Source organism: Manacus vitellinus, unplaced genomic scaffold (assembly GCF_001715985.3).
Source record: "Manacus vitellinus isolate BGI_N305 unplaced genomic scaffold, ASM171598v3 scaffold_6_pilon, whole genome shotgun sequence".
Taxonomy (NCBI): Eukaryota; Metazoa; Chordata; class Aves; order Passeriformes; family Pipridae; genus Manacus; species Manacus vitellinus.
Genome location: NW_021940750.1, coordinates 2,837,579 through 2,859,295, shown reverse-complemented (window position 1 = coordinate 2,859,295; position 21,717 = coordinate 2,837,579). Strand labels below are relative to the sequence as shown.

At 37.6% G+C, this 21,717-nt stretch overlaps 1 protein-coding gene across 1 annotated transcript; it reads right to left on the bottom strand.

The window, feature by feature from the left end:
- Positions 1 to 361: 361 nt before the first annotated feature.
- Positions 362 to 19,946, bottom strand: SPI1 (Spi-1 proto-oncogene). Its single transcript, XM_008919766.2, has 5 exons — positions 19,595 to 19,946; positions 12,981 to 13,074; positions 5,503 to 5,690; positions 1,894 to 2,050; positions 362 to 1,212 (listed from the first exon to the last, which is right to left on the bottom strand). The coding sequence occupies exons 1-5, from the start codon at positions 19,637 to 19,639 to the stop codon at positions 896 to 898; spliced, it is 801 nt and encodes a 266-aa protein (XP_008918014.1). The 5' UTR covers positions 19,640 to 19,946; the 3' UTR covers positions 362 to 895.
- Between the last annotated feature and the right edge of the window lie 1,771 nt (positions 19,947 to 21,717).

Below are 21,717 nucleotides of genomic sequence, written 5' to 3'. Positions count from 1 at the left end.
ACTGAAACCACAGCAGAATATGGCTAATTCTTATGTTAGACCAGACGGAGCTATAAATGCTATTCTTGGTATACATGAATAGAAATGATTCAACTGGCAGGCTTTTGTTTGCACTGGAAAAAATAGTGACAAATACATATATCTATATATCTATGTATATTTAAATTTACTTCAGTACTGTAGTCTCTTTCACAGTAATGTATCTCACCTATTATATTTTTTACTGAGTTTGACAGCACTGATGGTGTTTCTAGGTAAATTAAAAAGTAGCAACAGATGGAAAAGGCCCTATAACCCTGCATGCCTTTTATTCAGACATCACAGAGGACCTATACCTGCATAATTGAATGAGTAAGCTTTGTTTGTGAAGTAATCATTTATTATGCAAATACCAGAACTTCATTATATCTAATTTTATTAAATATGTACATGTTATTACTATTTAAAAGAACGAGTATCATTCCAAGATCTGCAAACTTCTCTCTAGCCTTGAGAGCTGCGGCAGAGCCTGTATTAATGCTAGTTTGAAAGCTGAAAGCTATCGCGGTGTCACTGCGGGTGACACAGCACCACCTTTGGAGGCAAAACTTCATCGGCTGTATTTTTTAGTTACAATACAATCAAAAAAAAAAAAATCTTTCCTGACAATAATATATTTGTACATTGTTTAAATTTCCCAACTCTGTCCAACTTGGAGGACGGAAGCAAAGAATTCTGTCATGGTTAGGATTCTCAGATGCTGAAGAAGGGAATTCGTACCAGAAACATCTGATGGTAAAGGCTGTTTAAAGGCAGAGAAGGGGGCACAGGAAGCAAAGAGAAAGATGTGTCCATCTCCTCTGCTGGTATCCAGCCAGGAGGTCTTAATATTTTTCTTGCTTAGGGTCCCATGGCCTCAGTGAGGATAATGCTTCCTATCAGTGACCCCCCTTCCCATCACCTCTCCACTAAACTGGTAGGTCAACTTCTTCTTAACTTTCTTGACCTCCCCTGTCTTGCCATAGTTTCTCAAAGCCCGTGCCATCTTCTGGTAGGTCATTTTCTTGCGGTTGCCTTTCTGGATGCCCCAGCGATGTGCCAATGCTTCTTTGTGTTTGGAGGAGAACTGGAAAGTACCTTTTTCCTTGTCCACCCACCAGATGCTGTCCTTCATGTCCCCACTGCGAAGAAGGTCCAGAAGGAACTGATACAGACGTATCTTTTTCTTGCTGCCTGTGTGAGAGTCAAAGAAACCCAGTGGAGCATTATGATTTGTGTACAGTTCCTGGTGAAACAGCAGAAAGTATATAACTGTTTCAGCTAGCTTGTAACTTCTTCAGTTTGCAGCATTTATAACAATAAACAGTGTAACACTGTGAGGACATAGTGTGGATTGATGTACCAAGAAGAAAAAGCAAGAATAAGTAATTCCAAAGGCCAAACCCTTGTTCTGAAATTAATTTTCTAATTAGAAGCTAATTGAAAAACATTGCTATTTTGACACTGATCTAAATCTATTTTTGGTAGGTTATACAGAATGTGACTCTCAGGTACTGAGCAAAGAGAGCTAAATACTTTTTAAAATCAGTTCTTGCTTGATCTTCTTGCCTTGGTTTTCCCATCTCTTAATGGAATTTGGAGTAGAAATGGCAAAAGCCCTTTCCATTCAGGAAGCCTGAATAAGCAAAGCAGAAGGAGGCAGTGGGGGTATATGAAGAAATGAGATATAAACACAGTTATGGCTGTAAAAGATTAGGAAGACAGAAGGGTGCAAGGACTCAGGGAAAGGAAACCTATGGCAGTGAGATAGAACACCAGCACAGCAGTTCCACAGTGTCATTAATTATCATCAAGGTAATATATATAACAGCTGCTTACCACATGGCTTGACAAAGTCCCTCTGTTTTCACTGACCTGTTTCTCCATGCATAATTCCGGGCCCAGGGTCCACACCATCATTCTCCCCATCTGATACCTCCAATGGGGGACTCTGTCTCTCCATGTCCTCCTCATCAGAACTGGGCTGAGGTGGAGAGGAGTACTGTAGGCACATCCGGGGCAAATAGGACACCTTTTGGAGAACAGAGTAGCAGAGGGAGGAGACAGTGATAGAGAGTTGAGCATCAGAATTAAATGTAATGAGGAGAATTACAGAGAAAAGGGGGGAGAAAATAAGAGGTATATGAGTGTTTAGTGTAATAATGAGTGACTTAGTTGTTGACATTTATAATAACTACCATCCAATTAAGAAACACTTTCAGATAACAGTCATCACTTACACACGTACAATGAAGCACTTTTAAAAGAGGGAAGAAGGAATAAGGTTATTAAAGTCAGAACTTTCCCATATGTTATATCCTTGCAAGTAATATTGCCCCTCTTCCCCTACATGTCCCCACAGCTTGCATTCTACCTAATGCCTTTCTGATCCCTGTTGCTTATCCCCAGAGTAAAATTGCTTCTGGAGCTATTCTTTTAAATTTGAAAGAGCTGAACAGTTCTGCCTTAGTATGGCTGGCTTTAGCTCTGTTGTCCTCTTCCTTTCTCAGGCATAGCACCTTCTGACAGCACTGAATCCCTACAGGACTGCATCCAAATCTGGAGATGGGGTTACACAGGTCTGTCAGCTTTCTGTCTTGAATTTCCCCCATGAGGAGAGGAATAGCCTTAACACTAAGATAAAGGATACACCATCTTGGCTCACATTCTGTTTTCCTGAGTGGCTATCTGAAAATTCCCTATTAATGGGGATTTCTCATCTGCAAATCTAGCAAGCAAGTTTTTTGTGTTAAATTCTCTTGCCCTTATACAGAGGTGTTGTTAGGAGTAGTGTGGAATATACCTCAGCTCTGTAAATTCTCAGTTGCAGTCTGGTTTGCTAGGGATCACAACTAGTTGTCACGAATTGTGGCAGCTTCTTATTTAATAATGAGAAACGGGTCAGTCTGAGGGGCAGGGAGTAAGAACCCAATTCCTTCATTACAAAAAAACAGCCAACATCCCACAAACCCAGCAACATATAGAATGTAGTTTTAATGAAATGGGACAGATAATAATCCTTGAAGGTGAGTTTCTTTTGAACTGCTTTTCCTTCATCGAGAAAGGATATCTTGAACCTGGCACCCTTCCCCTGGGACTTCAGGCACTGAAGTGGGGAGTGGGTGTTCATGAGTCACACCACCCAGCCCATGTTGGACTTTGCTGAGTGGTGCTTTTCAGATGAGTTTTGCACCAGCTTAAAATGTCCCAATAAGGCGTGTGCAAAGGGCTGGTTTTGGGGTGCAGCAGCTGGCGGTTAATGAGTCGGCAGATTGGCTGGAGAGGATTGGGCAGGAAGGGCAGGATTGGGCAAGAGTGTGTGTAAGCTTCCTGCCAGATCCCCAAGAGCAAAACTTCAGCCCTCACCACAGAGTCACCTTTAGCTTTTTACAGTTAAAAAAGCTGCAGTTTCAGGGGTGGGAAGGAACAGAGAGAGTGCCATGGGGGAAGGGGAATGAGAAGGTGGGACAGCGTCTTACAGGGGAGGAGAACAGGCATTGGAGCCCCTGAAGATAAAAAGGTTGTGGAAACCTGGAATGCTCTGGGAGGTGGTGTGGGAGTAAGGAAACTGCCCTTCTGGGAATGGAGTGGGATGGTGGGAGAGTGTAGTGGAGGAGGGAGGGGCACAGTGTCTCACAGGCAAAGGTAGTCGCAGAGGCCTGCCTGGCGAGTTAAGTAAGCTTTTCCCATGCTGTCCCCGCTTTTCTCGACTGTTGTATTTTTACTTACACTTACTTTTCACCTGAAACTCAACATAGGCCAATACAGTATCACACAGTTATGTTACACAGAGTCACAAAGGACATGCCAGTGTGTTAGAAAGAGCCAGGTTACTAATACAATTCTGGAGAGAGAAAACTTAAGAAACTATTAGCTACTTTCCATATTCTGTTGTTGTCTCAGGGGCTGTGGCACCTGTGTGAGGTTTTCCTCTTTCTAAGGTTCTTCTCATGTTTTTTCAACTTTTTCTTTCATTCTGCCTCCAGAATTAATATTCTTTTCTTATATTATTATTTGTGAGACCCCTGTTGTCAGGCTAACAAAACTTTTTAAAGAAATCTTGTTCAAGAGCAGCTTAAGCCTCAAATTTGATTTCACAAAACAACGTGATATCAACAGAAAATTGAAGAAATATATTTGAATGTTATTCCTTTATTTACAAACTCGAACTCTGATATTGCATGACAAGCTTGGGTTTAGTTAGTAACTGGCAAATTCAGTGGAGGATTAAAACTTGCTTCCTGCTTCTGTTTCTTTGCCTGGGACTGTGACTGAGACACATTGGAGGGTAAAACTCAGAGCATGCCAAGTACCATTTGCATGAGCTACTGTAGGAAAAAATCTAAAGTAAAAAGCCAAAGGCCTCCAGCTGGTAAGGAAAAGGAGGGTAATGGTGAATTCTACATCCTAACATCTGCAGCTTTGTGTGGGGTGGGGCAGAAAGAGACCACAGTGCTCTTTATCGAAAGTTGTAACAAAATTAGTTCCCTGCCTTTCATCCTGAAATGAAAGATGATAGCTGAGTAGAATGAATTCAGATAAGCAGAAACACCTCCTCTTGTTTTTCTCTTGTGCTTCCAAAGTTTCAGCAACGGTACCTTTATATGCAAAACTGTAATCAGCAAGTGCTTTTTTCTCTGACTTCAGTTCTGCTCTGTCTTGTATTTAGGACATTGTGTGTACCTTGCCAGCCTTGGGAACTCCTTAGCACAAGATCACTCAGCTTTCTACTGCTCCCAGAAATGACTTTGGGCACATTCTTGTAGGATCAAGAGTTAAATGTGATCTCAACACCCGCAATGTCTTTGCAGTATGATGGAACCCCTTATAATTTCAACATTACTGAGAATTCATTGGTGACTATCTTTACTGCATAATGATGTATCTTTTTCATACAGGGAAATGACTGGCTTCAAGTAAAATCTGAGCAAAGACAGGACAGTGTGTTTTGGCTTGTGACTTGTTTACTCCCATGTAGAAGTACAAGTGGGTCCTTCTTAGCCTGTGGTAAAATTACAAGTGACTTGTTTTTGTTAGCATTTCTAACACAAGTCATGTAAAACTGTCAGGATTGCTTGGAAATATTTAAAACTTTTCTACTGCTTCAAGGCTCAGAATACTTCTCGGAAGTCATAGCTACCCTTGATAGGATGATGCAAAGCTTTTCAGGTCCAGTTCATCTGCAGAATTACAAAACAGTTGATTTTCATTCCAAATTAAAAAAAATTTGAAATTCCAAACACCTCCATCAAATGCAATTATCTTTTTAGACAGTTTGAGGAACATGACTTCTCATTATCTAGCTAAAAAGAATACTTAAACCACATTTGTCCCAAGAATGAAGAGTCTTACATCAAGTGCAGGAAGAATTTGTGCAATTAATTTCAGCAATCTCTTTCATATGAGAGCATGCATCCCCTAATGCATTATTTTCCTTAGCATTAATTGTCATCCAAAATTCTGAGTAAGTGCTGGTAACCATACCTGATGGTTGAGTCCGATGTGTGTGGTTGGGATTGCAGAATCCAAGACATGCATTTGTTCAATCTCCATGTGCCTGTACAGCTGCTGTAGCTGAGGAGGCTGCACACTCTGCAGTTCTGTGAAGTGGTTGTCTCCAAAGGTCTCAAACTCACTGTGCATGTGGTGTGGATGGTATTCCCAGTAATGATCTAAAGAAAGTAAAAATAGATTGTCGTTACAAGATTAAGAAATTTGGCGTTTACCTGGATTTCATTGATTCTTTCTCCTGTTGCTGTCCTTTCTGCTCTCTCCACACCATCCCTGTTGACCTGTCTCCAGTGACAATCTGTATAGATCCCTGTAAAGTTTCTTTTCCTAGTCTCATCAGTTCCTGTGGTTGGAAAGTAATACTTAGGCCACTTTAATTAGGACAATACTCTTAGATGATGAGATGGATTTCAATGATAATCTAGCACAAGATGCAAAAGACATTAATGTTGGCAACTTTCTCAAGAAAAGGCCATAACAAGTTTCAAGACATTTTCATTCTTGACGCAACAAATTCTACTGATTTATATACTGTCATATTCTTATTATACTCTTCCTCAATGCATGGAAATGAGGAGGTGGAAAAAATTTAAAGATTGTTCTGCAGTTATCTTCAGTCTTTATTTTACTGTGCTAGCAAAATTTCAGGAATGCTGCAGAAAAGGCACTTTTTTAGATACTTCCTGTTATCACATTGTTATATCACACATTTTTAAGTAGCAATACTAGAAAATAAAAGGATAAACTTTTGTGGCAGTCTGGTGCATGTTGTTTACAGTGTGGCTAAATTCTGATGCAGACTTTTTCTTGACCATTTTTATCTCTTCAGAATGTTTGAAATTCCTGTGACAATTTGGATTTTTTTTTCAAAACCATAAAGAAGTACTTAACCACCATCCTGTTTCCTGATTCATTTACCTTTGAAACTAAATTCCATATAATTTTCAGTTTTAGATTCTGGGGTTTTTACTTCAACATAAGCCTTTAAATTTTTTAGAATTTCATACTTGCTGCTCAAAATTTAAAATCTTCTAGAAGAAATGTGGAGCACTGTAAATTCTATTTCTCTCTTACAGACAGTAGCTGCATACTTAATTGTGCACACATTTATGTGCAACCTGTTTTTAAAATCAATGTCAGCATCATATCCTCTGCTCTGACTGAAGTAGAAACTAACCTTCCATAGTTTAACTTTCCTTGCATCATTTATGCCTGGCTGAAATGTCTTTATTGTATTCAGTATAGCAGTTGTAATTTATTCCTTACTATTCCAAGTTTTCTTCTCTTGTATTATTATAAATAATTTCTGTCCTACCCTTCACATGTTTTCAGGTCATGTACTGTCATGTACCCTTGCAATTTTCTTCTAATTATCACTTAACCCAGTTGCATGTATTTAGGCCTCAATCTTTCAATACAAATCAGTACATTCACTACTCTAATCTTACTTGTGCACTTCTTCAAGCTCCCTCCCAGCTGCTGACATCCTTCTGATAACAGAACTGAACACAGTGCTCTAAGTGTTGTTGTACTGAATTTATAGAGGAACAATTGTCTCATTCTGGAATATGATGTTATTGTGTATGATATTATCTGGACACTAATATGCTATGAATATTTTTTCTGAAATGCCAGTTTCATTCTTTCTTTCAGCTTCTATCTCCTCATCCTTCCCCACTTATGTTTCAAACAATTAAGTCTAATCTCATTGAGGATTTGAAATGCAGGAGAGTAACTAGAATGTGGCTTCCTTTAGAGGGAACTCAGTGATATGCTTGTATCAAAAATAGTTGTACCTAAAAAGTTGTGCATTCTTTTAGCTGCCTTTATGCTCAGACCAGTAGAAATTTACTTGAAGGCTCTATCAGATAACTTAAAACACCAGGGATTATTTTTTTTCCTTCCTGCTTTTCTGATTCATGGATAAATCACCTCATTGCATAAGAAGCGGATAGAAAGGTGCTTACAAAAGCATTCAGGGAGCTGCTGCATTACTTTGTAATTTCTTTGGTTTTTTGTGTGGCACTTTCTGTGCACTGTGTATGAATTTTATAGCCGCACGGTAATTACAGTACACGGTAGCACTTCTTCATGTTGTAGTGCTAGAGAAAAATTTTGGTTTCTCTGGTAAAAAATTGGGTTTTATGGGTACAAAGAACCCAGATATTTTTTACATCCACCTCTGTACCAACCCAGGAAATGTCAGTGTGTGAGTTTGAATCCATAGACTGTCTAAGGCTGTGTCTTGATAGGAAGCTTTAGGCACTTTCAGTGTGCAATTTTTCCATTTAGTTGGAAGATTGAGCCACACTAACTTATGTTTTTTCTGTGTTAAATTGCCACAGATTTCTCTAAGTAGAGCCAACCACCGAGGCCCCATATACCATGTTACTCTGCACACTAAAGTGTTGAGAATACATTGCGGGAGTAATCTAAACTCTTCTTCCTTGAAATGATCTGGCTCTGCTCACTGTGCGGAAAGTGCTCTGTCAGATGGCAATGTATATTCCCAAAGACCCCTTGTCATTGATAATCTATAACAGAGAATGAGATCAGTGCATAATTGTTAGGATGACAAAGTCCAGGGAAAGGTCTCTGAGGCTGTCAATGGTAGATCTTCAGCTGTGGAATTTCTTACCAGCAGCGACTATAGTGGTCAAGAGAGAACACAGACCATTTCCAACTCATGCATAGCCATGAGTATCTGTGCATGCTCCAAGTGGTCTACTTTGGATTCTTCTAAAATATTCTTTTATCGTCAGTCATGTTTCTATACTGTAAGATACCTCTTAGTTTTTTGAAGCCTATGACAGGGTTACCGCTGCTCCAGAACTTTTTAAACTTTTCCCTTGGCAAATAAATTAACCTATGGAACACTATTTATGCATACTAAGATTAATCTCTATTTACTATTTACCCTATTCATTACTAAATTTCTTTATGATGGATTTCGGTGCTGCTGTAAAAATACAGTAATATAACAGTACTATTAACACTGCATTTAGGACTTAAAGTGATCACATAATAATATTACATTACAAAATAAATCTGTCAGAAATTAATTCAATATAATTTTGTCCAAATATTCAACTTGCGACAAGAGGAAAGATCCATACTTCTTCCTAAATTATTTATAATTTCCCAGTGATGCTTAGGAAAAATAATATTGGTTTAGTAACATTAAAAAAGAAATTCCAGATCTGTCTTCACAAGCCCCTCTGTGGTGAAGTTATTGCACATGAAAATATAAAAAAAAATCATCTATATATCTGTGTCTGCTGATATTCGAGTTATCAGCAACTATTTACTTCTGTGTTTTTTATTAGTGTCACATCAGTAACACATAGCAATTCTGTTGTTTTCTCTAAAACATGAAGGTGGAAGGAAGAAAAAAGACAGGAGAGAAAAATTATAGAAATGGAAAGTGTCTATTCTTTGGGTAAAGGAAAATGTCATTAAAAGCCAAGCTATAGCTACACAATGGAGTCATTATGAGACATTTTGTGTGAAGTGAAAGAGGATGTGAAAAAAATTCTCTTTTGTAGAGACATGGAGATCATGTTTGTTTTGGTCTTGCATGTAGTGAAAGGTTAGAGGAAGGACAGTCACGGATTCTGAGCTCCCTCCCATGACAGAGAGGATGTTAGCCTGCTGGGAAGCATTAGTGGACCTAAAGGCATTGTGTTAATATTCACTATAGAGGTAGATTCTCACTTTATGAGTGAGAAAACATGACTGAACTTTCTCCATTATCTTCTGATCACTGTAAATTTCTTTGCTCTTGTAATAGCTGAATAATGTTAGAACCAGCAGTTAGAATTTGAAATAAGCTTAAGGAAGGCATTTATAATAAAAGTGGAGCAACAGGCTAAATTGGCATTACGCGGTGCAAAATCATGCAGAAATTCATGAGCCAGCTATTGAACCGGAAATGTAACAGCTCTGTCAGCACAGCGCTCTGCCTTGTCTGAGGAGGCAGCTGCTGGCATGGCTGTACTTGTGAGGGCTGGGCTAGTGTTTCTGGGTGGTTCTGTCCTGGGTGGTACAGATTTTCCAACACATGATGAACTAGGAGAGGGTTTCTTGCACAGTCCCATATCGCATAGCTTACATGTTCCAACGTCTGAAAAAACAAGTCAAGGAAAAACCCCATGGAGGAAATGAGAAAAATATTAAAGGACACTGGAAAATTAATGTCTTGATTAATGTCTTGAACAGAATCATTCTTGGGAGAAATGCTGTGCTTCTAAGCAGGGCACTAGTCTTATCTATAACATTAGGATCTTATTAACTCCCACTTTACAAACTTCACTATTTTAATAATTCCAAATGTTCAAATACCTATGAGTCAGACCCCAACAAATCATGAGAATGGCTTTGAGGAAAGGGGATTTTTAGTGAAGTTTGGAATTCTTTCTCTCTTTCATATGGCATTTAAGACTAAGATTCGCATGTTTGGACTTTCCTCCACTTCTGCATGAGCCAGGATCCTAACAAAATCAAAGTTGAGATTCTTAAATGATCATATTACTCCAGGAGGTGGGACAAAAATAAAACCCCAGATCACGGGATCTAGTAAGTTCCATGAGGCTAGAAACAAAAGGAACAAGGGTCAGCATTCAGCTTCATACAAAAAGTGATTTTTCCTAAACCAATAACGTTTAGTAATAACTTAGAGACAAAGCAGCAGTGAAATTTTGTAATTACTAAGATTGCATTAGTGTTACAAAATATGCTGTGTTACATTTACAGACTTACAAGCCCAGGCTTGGGTGATGGACTAATACATGATCACTTGAAGCAGCTTCTGTCCTGCATGACTGTGTCTCTGTTTATTACAATATTTAAAAAATAGCTAAACTGCAGTATAGAAAATAATTGCACATAATACCTGTGGTAATGAACATATTATGGTGCATTTTTGAATCTACTGTTCACTTACTGGCAAAGATTTCCTATGTATTATATTAGTGGCACACTGATTTTGAGCTTTTTATGCCTCTTCCTGTAAATATGGAGTAAGGGTTGCCTTCAGCATTGTGTTTGAGGAAAGTGACAGTAATGCAAGTAACACAGATCTACAGATTAAGATATTGCCATCTCCCTTTCACAAAATTAATTTGCTAGCAGTGAGAGAGGTGGTCTGATGATTACGGAAAACTTTCTTTAGCAGTCCGTTGTCGGCATAATCAGAAGTATTTTTCTGTCTGGTATAATCTATTTACATTAACTGGTAGTTTTACATTGAGGTCCATAGTGCTACTGAGTGACCTGCAAAATTATTTTCTATGCATTGCCAGTGATCTCATTGTCTCCCAAATTGAACTCCTCTCTCACAACTCTGTTCTTTTTTCTACTTTTTCCCCCCCATCTGATCAGGTTCTGTCTCTTTCACTGATGTCACTGCAGTACTTTATTTATTCCTTTTCCCTTCCATTTTTCAATCACCGTGCTTTTATCCTCATTGCTCTGAATGCTTAGTACATATTTCTGAAAGTATTTTGTGGCGTCCCTTTCCTGCTCTTCTGCATGGCACTTCTCAAGATCCACTACTTCTGTCATGTAAACAAAATGAAAGCCAAAGTTCACTTTTTCAGTGTTTATAAGAAAGAAGAAAAATGTGTTAGTTCATGGTTTTCAGTCTTCATCTGTATTCTTTGGTTGTTCATGGCTTTTTTGGACTGTGAGAAATGCAGGACAGCATAAGGCACATTAGATATTTAGACACAACCAACTACAACATGGTTGCTTTCATAAATAAAAATTTGATTGAAATGCTCAGGCTGGGCTCAAGTTGCCTCTTCCATAACAACTTACTGTTGGAGTTTAAAACATTAAACAGGGTTTTTTTGGGTCTTTTGGACAAATGCACACAACTTAGGGAACAGACAAATTTCTGTTCAAAGTGGGTGTTTAGGTACTGCTTAGACTATAACCCATATAGGCAACTATTCAGTTTTTGTTGTGTTCATTAGGATGAGTAAAAACATGTTAATGATCTGAGAAATGTACCTTAGGAACAGCCTTCCAACAGAAAAATGGGAAGTAAACCAGATGGGATGATAAAATTATGAAAAATAAAGGGATGTTTCTGCTCGAGGTAGCCTAGATGTAATGACAGAAAAGTTATTTCCCAGAGCTTTTTCCTACAAGGCATCTTTTATATTTATTGTTTAATTGTCACAATTGCCTTTTGAGATAATCAATGTTATCCTCATTTTATGAGTGTGTAAACAGCTGCAGGGTATAATGTAAAAACCCTGAATTTCCATGCGGAATTTGCTGGGTTTGATTAGTGTGACTAACAGATGCCGTGAGATAACTTATAAAAACTGAATTAATTCTTTGTCTCCAGGTGTTAAGAATGCCATTGACATTTCTTGAATACAATGTAGAGAACAAATTTAGGTAGGTATCTTTTTCAGCTAAATGCTCAGAACAATCCTCTACTGTAACTCACTGTTCCTTAAAATAGCTTCTGCTGCCACAGGCAAAACAGTGCTATGCTGTGAGTAGTTAATGTGTTAAATTAAACAGAAATGGGTCTAGTTGCTCTATCAGTGGGAGTCTTTCAGGGAAACTCCAGGATTTGCAGGGACTGCGACAAGTAATACAGTAGAACGGTGCTTTTCCTTCCTGAGTCAATATTGACTCAGGTATTTCCAGGGTGGTGTTGCTGGACCCGTTGTATTTCACAGGAGGCAAAATTCACAAAACAAGACTTCACCTCTGCATTGATTTAGAGTCCAGTGCAGTGCCCAGAAAACACCAAAATATAGACACCAAAGCTTTGAAACCACATACACAAATTGAAGTAATAAACAATTATACAGCATTTTTATACTGAACTGTGTTTACATACAAACAGCTATAAGGAAGTTTTACATAGATTTAGAGAGAGGAAGTACTTGGGTGTATTGGAGGAAGAGTGAAAGTTAAAGCTAGGTGTGGCAGCATGCAAAAGACATAAAAAGAAAGAAATATATGGAGTAAAAAAGGCCAAATACCAAAGAAATCTAATTAAAATAAAGGCAAAAATAGTTTATGTAGGACCTAAGTCAGATAGGAATTGGAAATAGGAACACAAGAAGAGAAATACAGTATTGCAAATCCATGTCCTCAAAGAGTTGTGAAACAAGATGAGTGCTTTTGATCTGCAGAGGAAAGTAAAAATACAGCAAAGACAATGAAGGATAGAGATCATGAGATCCTATCTTCCTGGAAGCTCTTTGCATCATAGAGTGCTTTTTAAAACTCTGTTTCAGAGAAACCCTGTTGCAGTTGCTGGGTTGGAACAGAACCATTAAGTGGAATAAAATAACGTTGGTTTCTGATTTGAAAATCTGTGTCTATACATTATAGATCACTGCAAAAAATTTATTCTTTCCTTGGATGTCCTAAATCTGTTTTCCATGAACCTTTCTGCTCCAAGGAGATATTTTTTGACTTACCACCATGGCTCTCTCCGTCACTGTTGAGATACTGGTAATAGTCATGGGGCTGTCGGTAGAGGTCTGACTCATAGGGTACCATATCTTCAGAGGGCTGTAAAAAGAAGAGGAATTTTTAGAACCATAAGTTTACACAAATCTCTTCCAAATTATTCACATAGTTACTGAAGGGGTGATGTCAACCCATTTTATATTGCCTAGGGAAAGAAAGGGGAGATTTCAAGGTATTTTTGAATCAGCAGGAATAAAATGCATGACACCAAACACTGGTTTGAAAACAAAAAAAAGGAAAAAGAGTAATCCCAGTAGAAAAGACACCCAGTTTGTGCAGCAGAACTTGTCCTGTGGTAATACACAAGTCCTTAGTATCCCACACCCGGGCCTTCTGAGGATACTTTTTAGAGTCCTTGTGGACATCAGGCACAGCATGGCAGGGAAATATTTTCTTTGGTAGTAGCAAACATTATATTATTTTTTTAATTGTTATTATTATCGTTATAATTGTCATAGTTGTTATTGTTGTTATTGTTGTCATTATAGTTATTATTATTATTATTATTGCACACAAAAGAGAACGCTGAAACTTGCCTAAACATATTCTGATTATTTCTAGGAGATCTGACTAAATGGTGGCAGTTTGTATGCAGGTAATAACATTGACAGAGGGCAAAAAACCATTTTCTTTCTTGATTTTTGTCCAAAATAAACTCTAAATGTTTTCTGGTTCCAGTCAACTACACAGGGCTCTTAGATATGTGCAGAGAAGGCTTAAAAACTCCAAATGTGGGGCAAATACTGAGTTGTGACCTATTGGATGCTTAACTGTAGAGTTAAAGTTCTCTCTGTCTCCTTAGAACAGGTGATATAGGGTTACTTTCCCACTTCTCTTTCTCCCCAGGCCTAGTATTCCAGTATGAATATTGATTAGGATCTTATGTTGTTGCAATAAAGGTCATCTGTTTATTATTAGTTTTGCACAGTTTCATTGCTTCACTTAATGTTCCTTCTTGTTTTTTTCCAGAGTGAGGAGTTAGAGAAGGACAATGTGCTCCATGGGGTTTTGTTAAACTTTAGTCGAGTTAAGTTTGTTACAATATTTTCTTCCAATCTGAACAAATTCTTGTGGTGTCAACAGCAAAGGAGAACTCAAACACCTTCTTGTTTTTTCTTTTGAAAGGAAATTATTTCTAGTAGGTATTAATAGAAACATTTTAATTCTATTAATGACTTCAGCATAACTAACTTTAAAGGACAAATATTTGAAACAACATGATAACTTACATGATGGACATATTTTTTGTGTTTATATGTTGATATACCTATCTGTATATCTCAAATCCTTTATCTCCCTCCATGAATCTGTCTCATTTTTGGAACATCTGCATTTTGTAAGCTTATGCTATGGTTACAGCATGACAGAAATGCAGGCAAGCTTCTCTTTTCTTCCTTCTCTAGACTACTTGAGAACATGAAACCTAAGGTAGCAGCTGCCATTAAAATCCAGATGGAGGTAGTAGATAAGCTGCTAGCGAAAGGAAAAGACTTTTTTCTTTAATTCTTCTGGTTAACTCCTTCAGTGCTTTCTGTTGGAATTTTGGAATTTAAAGATTGTCTTTTTCTGAGGATTAAGATATTAAAACACATACCAAGCCCCCCCAAAAAAACCAAAACCAAAACAAGAAAACCAAAACCAAATCAAAACAAAAACAAACAAACAAAAACCCAAACTTTCAGGATTTACTTTAGACCTTGGTTAATCCTTAGTAGCAGTCATGTGCTGTATTAATGTATAATTAAATTGCACTGGTAAGATTGTCTAAAAGTTCATGGCTTCCCGAAAATAAACACTAAGTGGGAATCAGATCCATGGAATATTCAAAGACTCAGGAGAAAATCCATTGCCTAGCTGTCAGCTCCAAATATAGCTGTTGGTGGTGGATAATTGCTTTGGGGCAATCTTGAGAAGATGACAACCCACAATAAAGACAATCTAAAGGAAAGACTAAGGAAAAGGGGCAAACTGTCATTTAATTGTGTTCACAGCAGGAATACCAGTGAAGAGACTCTTCTCATTTCTAGTCTCCAGAGGACATGGACGCAGTCTCCATTTCCAAATCTATGTGATTCTGATAGAATTGCCCTTCATCTACACAGAGATTTAATGCTAAGCTGTTTTCCAGATTTCAGAGGGGTAGTCAAAGAAGTCAGTACAATGTGCGTTCTCCCTGATGCCTCTGGATTTTCTCTACGTATTTTCTTGGTGTTCTCTCTATGGTTATATGTATTTACTCATCTCCATTCCTTCGACCTTTGGTGTACTCTGATCTCTGACAAGAAAAAGTAGTGAGACTGTAGTTTGCTCTCTTTAGGATAAAGTTCTGAATGGAATTTCTACTTTTCATTATCGTTGCAAATTAGCTCACTCACTCCCCAATTTCCTTTCTATAAATATATACTTCCTGTTAAGTAACACCAACCTGAAAAACATATAACTTGTGCCTTCATATTCAGAATGGTAAATTTGTTATAACTCAAAGGAAAGCATTCATATTGTATGAAAGGGGAGACCTCAACATCCAAATGGATAATGCATATGTTATTGGGAAAAATGGAGGTTAAAAAAGCCGTATAAAGGTACATAGTTTGAAAGAAAAATCTTTGTTTCTTTTCAACTAAAATACTAGAAACTGATAGAAATTATTTTAAAAAAATCATAGCTAAATGCATCCAAGTTTGTAACTCTGATAATTATTTAGCCAAAAGTAAACAAATTTCCTAAGGCATCAGTTTCCTGTCAATCTAGGCTTAATTTGTTAAAATTTCCACAGCTACATCAAAGTATCTGTCACTCACATCTTTACAGAAGTATAGCTTGGTGAGAAGGCCAAACATCAGTCCAAAAGTAGATAACAAATACACATTTTAGACACAGGAAATAATATTTGACTTTTCCTGATTATATTTTTCCTTTGTTGTCTCTTCCTAAAGATTTTCCAACTCCCCCATTTCAGACCAATATACATTAACAGGCAATAATGTCTCACAGTCTGAGCTGAGAATGAAGTATTTTACCATTCAAAAGCTGCTTTTACAAGTTCAGATGTGTATTCAATGATTAGAGCTAAAGGAAGGTGTGCTAAATAGACTCTTAAAACAGTGATTCACTTAATATTTACAGATCCAGCTGGCTGCAGAGTGAGTTACAGATACTCACCATCTAAGAGTCTGCTTTTATATAGGGCATTGGGGTAATAAGCTCTGTTTTGAAAGTTTGGGGCTTAAAATGTCTTTAGTATGGATTCTTGGAATTTTTGTCCTTGAATTAGTTTTCTGTGCAGTGATTCATTTGATAAAATATGCATGTGTATATCCTTGTTAAGTCATGCAACCTGGACCAATCTGTCCACACAAATGACTTGTAATGACACTATTTTCCATCTTGGTGTCTGATCTTCAAAAGTACAGTAACTAACAGGGGAAGAGGTATATTAAATATTTAAAAATTTGTTTATCAAAAACTTAATCAGATAGTGGTAAAAGGAGATAGTATAGAATGTATTCTCTCTGATTATCCTGTGGGAAGGTGGGATTTTTTTCTCCTATTTATTAGAGAAGCTATTTCCAATAATCTGTTTTTAATTGTTTCTGTTGTTTTTTTTTTTAATAGGGGGTTGTTGTTCTTTTTTTTTAAGTTTCATTAAAAACTCTTTCTCTAGTTAGAGAGAAGAGGCTTCTCCATGTACTGTTGTTGCCTCTTTTACCAATCTTTACCCACTTGCCCCATCTTTCTCTGGAAGTCCCCACCCACACACTCATTTCATCATCTTACTGATAGCACTTCCATGACACTGAACTGTTTTGTTTCCCATGACAAAAAACAAAGAATGGCTTATGTTACAATGTAATATATAACTGATGACAAGCTATCAGTTGTTTTCATGTAAAAGAGTGACAGAAAGCTTTGTTAGGAACTCATAATTGTCACAGACTTTCACAAATGAAGAGTGGCCTTCATCTTCCATCTTTGCCTGAAACTCTAGGGAAAAGCCACAAAACTACTCAGAGAAAGCATGGTTGGCATTGGTTAAGAGAGATATATTGAACTTAATAGCAGTCTGAAAATTCTTGTTATTCACCAAGACTTTGTTAGATGATTCCAGGCAATTGTAAATTCATTAAATGATGATCTTTTTTTGTTACCTTGATATAACTATTCAGTGGCACGTGATTCAGAAATACTTCACACAATTTCCAGTGATGTGCTGCCAAGTTTTAAGGCCAAAATTGACTGTATTTTCTTGGAAACAAATTACAGTATAACTATTTTAGAGAACATGAGTAAAAATATTAGCATGATTACTCATTGGGCCAGCCTCACTGGACCGTGTTGGCAATGCAGTTATGTGGAACAGAGTACTTCTGTGGGGCATTTTTGCTCTCATGCAAAAATACTTAATTCAAAGCTGTGACTACGGCTAAGTAGTCAAAGGTGGCTACTTAGAGATTCATGTAAAACTGGGACCCTCTTTAAGTCAATGTGTTTGACTTAATAATTTTTTAACTCATAGCACAACTTAGTTCTTCATGCATTGGAAGACATGGAGCCAGTTTGCAGAACTTCCCATACAAAATTCCTAATTTTCAGATGAAGATAGAATACTCCTAAACCATTTAAATAATGAACCTAAACCATTTTCCAAGTGAAGGGTAAGAGTTTCCTAGCATAGTCAAGAGGAAGGCAGTTACAGACCCACCCTCAACTGAACGGGGAGGGTGGAGGAGGGAAGTATTGCAGCAGAAACCCTTGCCTAGAAACAGGCCTATGTCTCCCCTTTGAAAAAGCCCCAGGAGACACAGACATGTAGGTCTCTAGCTGGCAGTGCCCAAAGCACACTTAAAGCAATTCTGAAAGTAGAAACAACAAATTATTAATTTTTGGACATTTTATTCACAAAAATAAAACTTAAATTGCCCTATCAAGTGCTTCTGTAAGGTGTAGTTGTATTTTTACTGCCTGTAGTTGTATTTTTACTGCCTGTTGTATTTTTCATCCAAAAGGAGTTCAGACAGAATATTAATTGCAACACAGGTTAGAATAGGAGTGAAACTGTGTTAGATTTTCAATCCATTTATTTAATATATGCCCTGGAACTAAATACTGAAAAAAAGAGTCTAGAAAAATTGTCTATGAGTGAATGAAAGGACATAAAATTACCTTGTTTTTTTTTCTTTTTTTTCTTTATGGAGATGTTTATTTCTGGGGTGGTTGAGGACAAGATTTATGTTGCTTTTTTTTTTTTTAAGCCCAACAAGCAACACATCGAGAAATCTTTGCGTACTTTTTCATTTTCTCAGTTACTTTTCAGATTTTTATTCTGATGCACTTACAGTAGGTCCATTGGGCAATTCCATGTACTTAAGAGAAATTATTTTTAAAGTCTTCTTGTCCTTTGGGTAGATAGGGGATTTCAGGGACACTGATGATAAATTAAGAGAATATCAGAGACACTGATGGTAAACTGAGAGAATAAAGGGTCTCCCACAAAAAGAAAAATATTTTCAGTCAGCATAAATACTGAATATGACAGGAATTCAAAGGACTGTTGTTCTGGATGGAAGATAAGGAAATATGACTTTAGCCTTCATTAAATGGGACAAGACAAATAGAAAACTCAATACAAGTTTTTGTTAAAAAAACTGCATTGTCTCTTTTTGTGCTCTGACACATGTATAGCAATTGCTGTAAGTCATCTACCACATAAAAAGCCAAGTAAACCACCTGATCTGGCACCTCCTCAGCTTCTACAAACCTAATGAAATCTAGCTGGGGCCTCTTTTATCCATTCTACTTAGAGATTTCCCATTAAGGTTTGTTTCTGAAAAACAGGTTAGTGACATTATGTTCTTCATAAATAATAATTTTTGAACTCACCATAAGATAAACTAGAGCAGTTCAACAATGCTTCAGAGTTAAGAAAAGGATAAAACAGTCTCATAAGCACACAGAAAAATTTATACCTTAGAGAAAACATTGAAACTCCCAAATAAGGACTGAGTGTTTTTTTCCTCTCCTCCGCAAATTACTTTTTCAGGATAAGTGAATTCAAGAGAATTCAGTTCAAGAAGAGATGAAGTTAGAAACTAAAATGCCATCATTTCAAAGAGCACAGAGTTCTAAAATCCGCAATACACAAAATAAGCATTCAACAACTCTTCTTTCACAGATTGGTAGACAGTTAAATACATAAACTATGTCAGAGACTCCAGATAATTAATAACTACAATCTGAAGAAAGAATTGGCTTTATATCACATAGGCAACACTGAAGAAAAGAGATTTACTGGCTTGCTATATTTGTGCTGTACAAAAATACCATACATTTAATCTGTGAAAACAAATGGAGATCAAATTCAGATACAAGTTTGGGGAGGAAATGTTAATTTCCCTTTCACTGCCATGTTGTCACTAGTTTTATAGACTGACCTAAACCAAACTTCCTGACACTACAAATACAGACCAAAACACAGATATTCTCAAATAATAATACCTGGTTTATTTTGCCTTTTTCTACTGAGCCCAATGATCCGTATTAGGAATAAACCAAATATACTCACAGGGGGAATAAGGGGAAATCCTTCCATTTTGCAAGCTTGCAACATTCAGCCAACTTCTGAGTGTATTTTTCTTAATTCAGTTTTCAAACATCCAGCATAACTGACTTGAAAAAAAATCACATTAAAAAAAAAAAAAAAGGAAAGAAAAAAGAAAAAAAGAAAAAAGTGAGATCCGCTGAGATCCTCGGACTCTGTAAAGTCCCTTTGCAGTGCTGGATCTCAGGATAGGAGAAGGACCCTAACAAGTTTTCATAGTTTGCCCTAATAGGTTCTGAGGTGACCTTCTTTCCAAGTCGTATGTGAAGTTCCTGATTTTATCAAATGTCTGTAGAAGGAAGATAGTCCCTGGGTCTATCAGAGCGCTGTGACATCACACTTTAGCCAGTTTGCATAAATCTCTCTCATTTATGGAGCTGCGGTGCTGCAGCAGGAAGTCTGTGCTCGGCCAGATCTGCCATGGGCAGGTGCTACTGTATAATCAGATACCCAGAGCCCAGGCCTGCTACCAATAAACAAGCATATGGGTGCAGCACTCTGTGGAAGGCTATGTGCTTCTAGCTGTAGATGAACCATAACAATGGTGCTGTTCTCTGGTTTAATGGTATATCATAAAGACACAGTCCTGACAACTTCTGTGAGGCCAGTGCAGTGGCATAGACTTGCTTTAATAATAGTCCCGTGTTGAAATTACGTGGCAATAGTTAGTAGGTAGGAAAAAAAGAGTATGCAGTTTCAAATATACAGTCTTAGGTTTATACAAAACACTGAAATTATGCTCGTGAGACTTTTGTCATAAACTTTGCAAGAGAGTAATTGTTTCAGTGAAAGACACTTTGTCTTCTTATTTGTTTCTTGTGGATTCTTTTCTTTTGTAACTCCTGCAAGGAGAAAGTGAGTAGGGAAAAGGAGAAAGTATTACATGTCCCACGCAATGACTTGACTTCTCTCAGGTCCTGAGTGCCTTCAACAGCAAGTAGAGAATGAAATTTATAGACTTCTGTCTAAAGAGTCAGGTACAGAAATTTCTTGCAGAGATATTGTGTTAGCTCTTCTCACATGATGTTCTCCACACTCTTCATCCCACCGTTCTTGCATTTGGCTGCTGTGAACAAATGACTTTCTTACAGAGGTGCTGGCAGTGGCCAGGGGGCAGGGTGTAGGGAATGGGACTTTTCTACAAGGGGAGAACACTCTCATTTTGCAATATGCCTTCTTGCTTCGCAGTTAGTTACTAATGTCTTGGAAAAGTGAAGTTTCATTGTCTGGGTTGTTCCCCTTCAATCTATGCCCATGTGCCACAGGTTCTGCTCTTGAAAGCAGCCTGCTCACCACTCACCTGGGTCTATGTGTGAGGGGGAATTTCAGCCACTACAGACTTCCTCCCCTATACAGTGGTAAAACCAGACGGCTCACAAGTTCCTCTCGTTCCCCAGCCTCAGGAACTCAACAAGCAAACCATATTAGCAATGGGATAACATCAAGAACATGATTAACTCTTTAAGCCCCAAACTGAATTTCATCAGCATGAGGTGATACATAAGCATTTCATTCTTATTTTATTTATATCATGAATTCTTGATTATAACCTAGAATTAACCAAGCTGCTTAACAGTCCAGTTCTCTCTCTGAGATGATTCTCAAGTCTCCCCCTGGATACCAGCCTGGAAGTGAGCAAACCTTCTGGGGAGAAGGGAGAGAAGTAAAGTATAGCTCAGATGATAAAACTCAGTGCAAACAGAGGAGACAGGAGTGAACAATAGCACACACACATCTTACAGTGGGTAATTGAATAATAGGCGATAAAAGCAACTGTGGAAATTGTGTGTCTATTAAAAAGGCTATTCAGAATAAAGAAGATATGCTATCTGATTCATGACACTCTGAAAGATAGCTTAAGCAGCTTCTGAAACATTTAAAAACTTAGTGTTTTACACAGAGAGGCTTCTATTAAAGTGGAATGCAACTATATTTCATAGGCTGGAGGATATTTCTGCACTGTCTCTTAGCACAGGAAATTACCTAATAAGGATATATATTTTGCACCAGCCTCACTGCACTCGGGGAATGCTAGATTGTAACATTATCAACCAGGTTTAAACATACGGTAATCATAAGTGCACCAA

Bases quoted from the DNA above. Each gene is read 5' to 3' on its own strand.
- SPI1 (XM_008919766.2), bottom strand. From the start codon at position 19,639: ATGTTGCAAGCTTGCAAAATGGAAGGATTTCCCCTTATTCCCCCT. The intron at 5,691-12,980 runs GTAAGTCAAAAA...TACTTTCTTTAG, and splicing joins TGACGGAGAGAGCCATGGTG to ATCATTACTGGGAATACCAT. The intron at 2,051-5,502 runs GTATGGTTACCA...GTTCTCCAAAAG, and splicing joins ACATCGGACTCAACCATCAG to GTGTCCTATTTGCCCCGGAT.